The sequence below is a fragment of the Montipora foliosa genome, chromosome 11 (assembly GCF_036669935.1).
Source record: "Montipora foliosa isolate CH-2021 chromosome 11, ASM3666993v2, whole genome shotgun sequence".
Lineage (NCBI taxonomy): Eukaryota > Metazoa > Cnidaria > Anthozoa > Scleractinia > Acroporidae > Montipora > Montipora foliosa.
The window spans coordinates 37,941,017-37,951,016 of NC_090879.1; the positions used below are offsets into that span (position 1 = coordinate 37,941,017).

At 39.9% G+C, this 10,000-nt stretch overlaps 1 protein-coding gene across 1 annotated transcript in view; it reads left to right on the forward strand.

The window, feature by feature from the left end:
* The window catches only part of LOC137976303 (uncharacterized), a 37,688-nt gene that overhangs the window by 3,704 nt on the left and 23,984 nt on the right, over nt 1–10,000 (forward strand). The window contains exons 2-3 of the mRNA XM_068823602.1: nt 1,967–2,040; nt 4,946–5,037. Coding sequence (XP_068679703.1) covers nt 1,967–2,040; nt 4,946–5,037 — 166 coding nt within the window. The remainder of the gene's footprint in view (nt 1–1,966; nt 2,041–4,945; nt 5,038–10,000) is intronic.

The window sequence follows — 10,000 nt, forward strand, 5'->3', positions numbered from 1 at the left end:
TTTTTTTCTTCCCGATTGCTGGCAATAATGCCATCGAACCTGAACGCAGTGTTTCCTTGTTTGAAGAAAGAAGTCAGAAGCACAGAAAAAAGATCAATCGTTGATAATATATCTACATGAAGAATTAATATTTGTGAGAACATATCGTGACTCATTCCAAGCCTTTTTACTTTAATGTAAACTGTTTTTTTTGTCAGTCTCTCTATTCTGCAACACTTATTCATTCACAGTCTAGAATGATAAAAATTACTTTTTGTTCCTTGTCATTGTGGTCCACGCTAATCAGCTTGATTCTGGTGTCCTGGTTTATTCTGCCTTGTTGTCATTCCACCTTGTTCTGGTATATTCCAGTACCATTCTTGTTTATTCCATCTCATTCCGGTGTCATTCGGTTTTATTCCAGACTTGTTCCGGCATATTCCGGTTTATTGCGGTATATTCCGCTTTATTTGTGTGTCATTCCGCCTCATTCCAGTGTCATTCCGGTATATTCCGATACCATTCTTGTTCATTCCGTCTCATTCGGGTGTCATTCTGCCTCATTCAGTTATATTCCGGTGTATTCTGGTATACTCCGTTCCGTTCCTGTGTTTAGTAACACCCAAAATAAAAGATAATTTACAGCTCCGTCCGAGGGCACTGCAGCATGTTTACAGTACAAAGGTTAAGAACATTCCTCTGTGCGCTTTGAACCAATCAAAACCTCATTGCTGAGCAAGTTGAAATTTTTCATTGTGCACTGTGAACCAAAGAAAACACTGTGGGAAGAATAACTTATTAATTTTATAATCTTCTCTTCATTTTTTCTTGCTTTAATTAAGATTTTATCGTTGCCTAGGGAAGCCTTGATATTTGTTTCATTTTAGCTTTAAAACAACGGAAAACCATACAAGGGTCTTTCTGCAGTTTGTTTCTGCCTTCAAGGCCACGTGCGTAATTGCTGTCGTCATTTGAGCTGTCATGCAATGGACTAAAAGTGTTGCGTGACAACGCACAATGGATGTTTTCCGCTCACCAAACTCTTCACCCTGATCCTCTTTGTCTTTCTCGTTGATTGCAAGCCATTTAAGTAGGCCACTGTAGCTCATTATGGGTCATTGTAGGTCATTGTGGGTCATTGTAGATCACTGTAGTTTATTGTTAAGATCACTTCAGGTCATTGTATACCATTGTAGGGCTCTCATTGTAGCTCATTGTAGGTCATTAGCTAATTTTAGCTTGTAATGTACCTCACTGTAGGTCACTGTAGGTCACTGTAGCTCATTTTACACATGTAGGTCATTGTAGTTCACTGTGGGTCATTGTGGGTCATTGTAGATCATTGTAGGTCATTGTGGGTCATTCCTTGTTTTAGTACAGTGTAACTACGGTATAAGTTTTCTGGTTTTCATTTCCCGCTTTCCGGATTCTGGATTCCGGTTCTGGATTCTTTGTTCCGGATTCTGGATTAGCGCTTTTAGTACTGCATGCCCACAACTTTATCTGGATTGCATGATTCAATGAAACATGAGCCTCTGACACGTGGCCTTGCTAACCTAGACAACTTTGCTGGTCGGTTGACATGGCCAACTGACTAGCTTGGAAATCATTTTAGAAGGTTGCTTCCCGATGTAACCGTTCTGATGAGTTTCTTTATGGCTAACAAACATAAAAATTTGTTTAGTAAAAAAGTTATTTTTTTCTTTTTCGTGAAACGTGAAATGACCATTTTATTGGCTGTGAAATGTGAAATGTGAAACAGTCAATTTATGAAGATCCCCCTTAACCACCCCCACCAAAGTAATATTAAATTCTTATCCACAAGCATTTAGCCTTTGAATGTGGCATAGCCCTTATGGACAAACGTTTTCAAAGTACTCTGTACCACATCAAACAGACATTTGAAAAAATTATTGGGAAACAATACGTTTATGTTTAGTATGTTATAACCATGAATGTTTGGAGTGAGTGATCTTGTGGTTTTCAGATTTGGTGGTGTTACAATAAATACAGATGAAGAAAAGTGTAAAGATGAGGAAGAATTTGAAAAGAAATTGGTTTGTAAGTTTTTGTGATTATATACTGTTACTTTTTGTACAAAATTATTGAACCACTGTTGTTAGAACAGTGTGCCATTCTGGTATTCTGAACAATATATCTTTTTGTGAGGGTTTTTCAACCTTGACATGTTGATCACCGAATCATTTCATACATGTATCTTCTGCCCAGATCTCAGAATAATTGAAGTTATATACAAAAGTGACATTAAGGGCTAGATCTGATCTATTTCATCACAAAAGGAGCATGCAGAGGACTGATAAAAGTCCAGTTTACACAGAGATAACTTCATGCTGAAGCTGTTTTTTCACTTAATGGTAAAGTAATTCACACAAGTTTGTATCAGAGGTGATTCTACATGTATGAGGCAAGCTATATATATATGTATGTATTTTCCCAGTCTAAATTATGATTTAGTTATAAAAATTAAAATTAAACCTTGGCTGAGCAGTCGGAGAAGTAGTGTTGATTCTACCATGAGGGTCCTTAATTTTCAACAACATGCAGCTTTCATTAATTTCAATGGTACTTCTTACCCCTTTAAGGAGGCTGGAAAGGGTTTTTCGTTGCTATATAGTATTTGTGAAACGAAAGATACCAAAGAAGGATATTTCATAGTGTAAGCAAACTATAAATATCTTTGCAATACTATTGTTGGGTAATGCTCTAGGGGCACTTATGATGTCATACCTGTTACCACAGCAACCTGTCAGGTCCACAAAAAGGCCCTCTATATTTCAGTTTTCGAAAGTTATCAGAAAAACTAAGTCGGTAACCTACTGCTTTTATTTCTTTGTTGGAAATCTCCCTAAATTCTTGTTAACTTCTTAGAGAGTATGACAAAAGTTATCGAGTAGAATTTAAGATACATAGAAAAAAAGGGCATTTTATGGTTTACAGGAAATTGTACTAGATAACTTAATTCCCCGAAAGTTTTTCATTTGAAGTGCCATCGTGAATGATATGTGTATGCCAAAAATCAAGATAGGTCACCGAGCAAAATCTCGAGATAAAGACAAATTTCTTGCACAGGTTTTATTTCCGGTTCACACGATTTTACGCCATATTTTCACTTTCGGTGTGTTGTGCAGGCTACTTTTGATGAAATTTGATTCATTCAGCTGACACGTGATCCTCTTCACAAGGATCCCATCAATGAATGCAATATCATGTCTGTAATCCCAGTAGGCTGTGGACAACTCGGACACTTGATTACGGTGTTCTGGCCATCCTTCTTGGCATAGGCGCCCTAGCTCCTTGAATACTAGATCTTTCTTTTGAGTTGATCGGATCTTGTGGTTGTCGGCTTCATTTGCAGCGGTGACCTCAAATATCCCAATTTGGCTGTTCTCTGGGAATACTGGTCCTTGATTGGGCGGCGGTGGCGGCGGCACACACCTTGAGAGGCAGTCGGATATGTGCATCTTAACACCCTTCTGATATTCGATCGTGAAATTGTAGCCTTGACATCGCAGTGAAAGTTGTTGCAGCCGGGTGGTTGTGTCTCTTATGTCTCTCTTAATGATGTTGTAATGGACTGTGGTTGCTGACTATCTTGAATCTTCGTCCTTACCGTACTGTCGTAGTGATTGACCGCCCAGGAGACAGCAACCATCTCGCGTTCCAGGTTGCACAATCTCGTTTCTGCGTCAATCAAGCTTCTAGATGAGAAATTGACTGGCTTGCCGTCCTGGAGTAGACATGCACCCAGGCCCTTTTGGCTGGCATCACACTCGATAGTGATTTCTCTCTGTGGGTCAAAGTACTGCAGTGTCATGTTACCATTCACCTCGGCCTCCAGTGCTTCGAGTATCTTGGTGTCTTCCCACACAAATTCTGCATTCTTCTTTATCAGAGCCAGGCAGCCAGGTTGGGTATAAACTCTCCCAGGTAGGTGTATCTGGTTTTAATCCCTTCTTTGTCAGGGTATGGCCGAAGTAATTGTTCTGTTCCAAGAGAGGCACTCTCCAAATCCAAGATGGCGGCTGGTGCGGTGTACTGTTATTGTTCACCGTGTCCCTTCGGATCTCTTTCCTGGAGTATCCTCGAAGGCTCCAACTGTTTCTTTGTGGTCCTGGTCTTTGATATATAAGTCACGTCGCGGTCAGCATGAAGTATACTTGAAGTGTGTGTTCATGAAAGCCCAACTAGTTTATTGCAAACCCCAAAACACATGCTATCTAACTATAGGCACACAAAGAAGCAGTTACTTGATTGTATATACACTGGACTATATTACAGATAAAGGCCTTCTTCTCCATTACCAGAGCCATGTGGACAATAGGTACAAACGATCTCTTCTCACTACTATCATGTCCAATCGTGCAAATTAATCGACTCTCATCTTCACCTGATCTTTTTGCTGCTGGATGTGATAAGCTGAAAGAGATCTTTTTCAAGCTTAAGTACCCGGAGGGACTCATTAATTCTACAATCACCAGATTCATTGAGTCACAAGACCAAGAACAAGCACTTGATATTCAAGTTGATAAGCCCATTAGGATTATTTTTTACTCTTTAAAGTCATTCGTTTATATCACTGCCTTTTATTTTTAAGTGCTGGGCCCCTTACAAAAATACCTGAGCAATTTCGCATTAAAAATGCCACACCAAGGACTCAAACAAAGTTGACTTGTATACACTTTTGGTTTTTTTTTTTTTTTTGACCCAATTTTCTTTTCTTTCCTTTTTCTCTTTGCTTTTGGTCACTGATTTACAAAGATGTATGAATGGTCACCAGTGACTGGCCCCCTTGAAGGAACCCTTGCCGTGGACTAGATATATAGCCTCTCTATCACTGCGGAGGAACTCCCACCTTCAACTATACACCCCACTTGCCCCTTCTGTTTGACTTTTCTTAAGAAACAAGATGTGTGGTACAGTTGCTAACTTTGATGTTGTGTTTCAGCATCATTGGCAAAATTTAAGCAGTGTGCTATCCGAGGGGTATGGCTGAAGATATCAATTACAAACTCTTCATTTATTCCTATTGCTGTCAAGGTAAACAGGGAGAGTTGAAAACACTGACCCCCAGTGCATGGACTGCCCCGATGGACTATGCCATTAATGCAATTTCATGTGAATATACTATTGATTGTAAGCAGAGTTACAATTAGTGCTAAGCCTTAAAACACACATTTTAAACGACGTTGGTCGCCAGTATTTACATCTAAGCACCCATTTTAAAAAGGGTAGCTTTTGATAATTGAATGTGATGGCTGATTACTTCATGTAAGTGAAGTGAGACTGGTTCAATTCTTCTTTAGTAAGTAGATAATCAATTCAGTTCATTCAATACTACTAATTTGAAATAGTATTTTTTTAGATTTAGTCTACTGTAGGGTAGTCCATTTGGGTAGGCCATGAGATTAGTCCATGGACCAGGGGTCAGTGTTTTCAGGTCATCCACATAAACATGTACATTGGTGTTTGTTACTAACTTAGGTGATAGGCAGAAATGTTAACTTTGTGAATAATCTTTGTCCTCATGGGAAACAATGAAAAACAGTGAAACAGCGAAATAATGAAACAGTGAAACAATTGAGCACCAAAACACCATGTATGACCCCACCATACATTAAATACTAACTGGCAAAGGTTGGATTTGAGATTAAACATTGTTTTAGGCCTAATTAAGGCTAAAACGTTATTGCTCCTAATCACAGTCTTAATCCGAATCCTAATAACGTTTTAGGCCTGGCCTAAAACAATCATATTTAATCTCAAATCTATCCTTTGTTGGTTACTATTCAATGTATGGTGGGGTCATACATTTGTACACGGTGTTTTAGTGCTTTGTTTCGCTGTTTCGCTGTTTCATGGTTTAGTAATGCCCGTCCTCATATGTAAACATAAGGCATATGTGTGAACTTTACATGTAATTTCAGGGTTCCAAAGGGGTTTAGAGCTCCAGGGCTCCGGGCCTAAAAAAGTGGGGCAGCAGGGATCCAAGGCCAAAAAAAATCGGGGCTCCAGGGCTCCATAGCAGCTACTTTAAGACTCCGGGCTCCACTGTTGACTAGTAGACTGTAGTCCCAATTTTCACCCAAAATGAAATCAGGGAATAAATGGAATTTAAAATTCAACGTTTTTCCATCTTTCTTTTGCCTTTCTTTACAAGGGAATAAATGGAATTTAAAATTCAACGTTTTTCCATCTTTCTTTTGTCTTTCTTTACAAGGGTAAACCGAAAACGTAATTAATCTGATTAATGGCGGGAAAACAATGGTCACATGGTCATTCTTGCTGCCGTTTGCCGACTTTGCTCATTGCCAGCAGCCTGTCAGTTGTGTCTTCCGTTTGTGCTTGCTGTCGCGTTTGCTGTAAACTATGTGTTTTCTCTCTAACCTCCAGTTTTCAGCAAGTTTTAGAATTACAGTGCTTCGAATCCTGTTATGTCGACAGGACAGGCAGAGGAAGTTCAAATAAGCACATCTCGAGAACTGAGAGAAAATTTGCTTGACGCAAAGCAGATGGTCAGCAAGATGCACAAACGTCACTCATTACCTGCATTCCCAGTGCTGTTCATGTGGGCAAGAGTTACTGTCAACAACTGTCAAATTGGTTTCTGCTTGTTAGTGGCTCCTGAATTAACATTGTGCTACTTAGCACTCTTAAGCAAGACCCACTTGTGAAGAAGCAACTACATTGTTTGCATGTCGTGGCAGTACAAAATCATGATAGAATGGATGTTGACACACTTCTTGAAATCAGCAGCAAGAAGGTGTTGGAGGTAATCAGCTCTCACAAGGTCATTGTCCAAACACTGGTTCCCGAGAAATAGGGAACAAGAAAGGGGTCCTCAAATCTCCAACATCTGTTTGGCTTTTTATGCGTAGGTCCGTATGGAAAAATCTTGCTTGTTGATTCTGGCAAAGGTGCCCTTTTATCTGCACACCTTCATTACCCTGTTGATGTTGTAGAATTGGTGAAGGGGTTGCATCTGCCCATGTCAGTGGATTACAGAGGTGGTATTGTGATTGTTGCAGAAAGCACAGCAGGTAGGATTGCTGTCCTTGACCTAGAGGGAAAAATGCTCCTTAACCCAATCCGGATGAACGTCAAACAACTTGAGACTACTCTGAGAAAACGGAGTGCTTCACCCTCTGGAAAAAGACCAAAACATGCGCAGCTTGTGGCTAACCTTAAGAAGTGGATTGAAGAAAATAAAAACAATGACGTCAGCAATGAAACCGGTCTTGAAATTCTTAAATGCAACATAAATCTGCATAGACCTTCCCTTGAGTGCTTTTCCCCTATTAAAGATGTACCGCTGCAGCTGTTTGTCGGGTGTGCAGTGATGGCCTGATTATTTCTGGTACAATTCTTTTTGACATCAGCTTAAATTCAGCCCCATTGACAGGTTTAGCCTTCACTGGTGAGGACCTTGTCATCACATCACCTTGTCCAAGTAATGAAGGCATTTTCATTTTGGCAGAGTACGGTAAGATTTCAACCAAACCATCACCGAAGATGATTGTAAAGAATGGCTCAGCAACCTGCGGAACAGCACATGGGATTTGTGCATCCAACACCAAGACAGTCATTTTCACGGATACTGGTGAAATGAAGATAAAATCACTCAATGTTGAATCTAGGGAAATTAATTGTCGGAACAGGCCATTAAGCTGGATCCATTGATGGAAGGAAAGGAACTGCAAGCTTCATTCAGCCGACTGGAATCTGTAGTGACGGGAATTCGTTGTTTGTGGTTGACTCAAGCAGGGCTCAACTGAAACTAGTTACAAGTATGCAACCTGTGAAAGAAATTCTCAATTACTTGTTAGTTCTTCTGAAAACATTTGGTGTTCATTCTCCAGGAGAACAACGTGATGTTTATCCACTTTCTGATGGAATTAAGCCCACTTGAATTCAGACCTGTTAGAGAGGCCAAAGATTTTTCAGATTTCCGAGGTCAACCAAGTGGTCCAAACGATGTCTGACATTCAAAGGCTGATAGACGTGCTTAATGAACTGAACTACTTGTTAATTGAGGTGAACCCCACATACCTCTCCACAGTCTACCTTCACAGTCTACTAATTACGTTGCTTGTGGAGAATCTCTTTGCTGAGATGAGGGGAGGACCTGTAGACACCCCTCAGGTGATTGAATTTGCTCGTCGATTCTCCTCTTCCTCTCGAGAGCTGTTGAAAAGGCTGTCACAATGTAGCTTCAACTATTTCACCTCAAGCAAAAGCTGCTATAGCAGACCCCATTGTTCCATTAGCTTTGAAGACTTACCCAAGATGCCAAAATTGACAATAAGTAAACTTTTTCGGTGGCTATTGCTGAGCTGAGGGAATGGAGGCAGCAGTATAGTCAAAGTGCCCGCCAACAAAGTGTGCGCAACATGAGTACTAAAGACCGGCCAGGTACCCTTCCAATATTAATGCCTACGAGGAGGACATTGGCTCTACAGAGCTATTTTGACTTCTCTAAACTTCAAAGTGGTAATGTCACAGAATTTGCTTACCAGGAAGAGAACACCAGAATCAGGCATCAGAGAAACAAAGATGATGAAAGTTGGCGAATTTGCAGCAGTCAAACATGGCTACTCACCAAAAGAACTGGCAAACAAACCATGCCCATTTTCTGTCATCAAACTCCAGGAGGACGTCATGGCTAACGACCCTGTCAAGAGATACGACTGCTTCTGGTATTCTAAAGATCTTCTGCCCTTCCACTTTACTGATTCTGGCATTGAGAATGGAACTGTGGTATCAGAGGGAATCCTGGAATAGCATGTGTGGATGTGGAAGAGGGATTAGGGTTGAAGAAGAATGGTACAAAAAAACAATGCTGTTGGCATTAGATCAAGGTGACAGCACAACACCAACAGAAAGAGCACTGATTGCACGAGAAGACGACGAAACCAAGAGTGGGTCAGAGGAAATTCCAACCCGAAAGTCAACAAGATCAAGGAAACAAGTCAAAGACAACAACTTTGTTTTTATTTAATGTGTAATCTGTCTTTCACCGAAATATCATCAACCCTGGTCGACCGAGACACGGAAAGTAACTGTTGATAGGAACATAAAAGATAGGACATAAAAAATGATATTAAAGATGTTATTCAGTTTGTCACAAGCGTTGGACAATGAACAAACATTTGACTCCCAGACAGGAGTCCAACCTAAGCACTGAGCTACAGGGATGAGAACTCGCCGTGAGCTACCTGTAGACCATAATTGGTCAATATACGACACTCGTCCTACATACAACTATGATTGGCAATATCGAAAGCATCCTGTATGTGGTGATAAAGATGACCTTTGCCTGCAGAACGTTATATTTTCTTGAGAGCAAGTTACCAACTGTTTAACCTGTACTTTTCAAACATAATTTGAAAATCAAGGAGTGCAATATGTAGCTGGCGCTTTCATCCAGCATGAGAGTCTGGGTAAGTGTTTGGATTGAAAAAAACTGATTCATTTAGATTTATTTTGTTTATTTATTTTTCTGATTTATTTTATTTGAAAAAAAAACTTAAAATTAAATACGAGGGTAACCAACTTGACTTCAGAAAACAAAGAAACAATCAGAATGTGATAATTGCATTACACACCAGACAAATGGCAAAAAGAATGCATCTTTCTATCATCTGTTGCACTTTCTTCTCTCTAGATATCATTTACTAGCAGTCGGCAAACAACAGCAATGAGGACTGAGTACTAAAAATGATTGGACTCCACAGCAAAAAAAATCCAGGGCTCCAGGGCTCTAGGGACCCCCCCTTTGGGACCCTGTAATATTGTTAAAAACTGTTCTCATCTTAACTTAATAATTGGTATAGTTGTTTAGGAGAACAACACACTTTTTGCATCTCACACCATTGTTTAGATTTAAAGTGTTACTTAATGATAAAATAATAAAAATATTGAAATTTTTTAAAGTGTTCCCATGTTGGTTTTCGAAAGATTTGACAGTTGATTCACATGGTTTGGATCAGAGTGAAGAAACCTG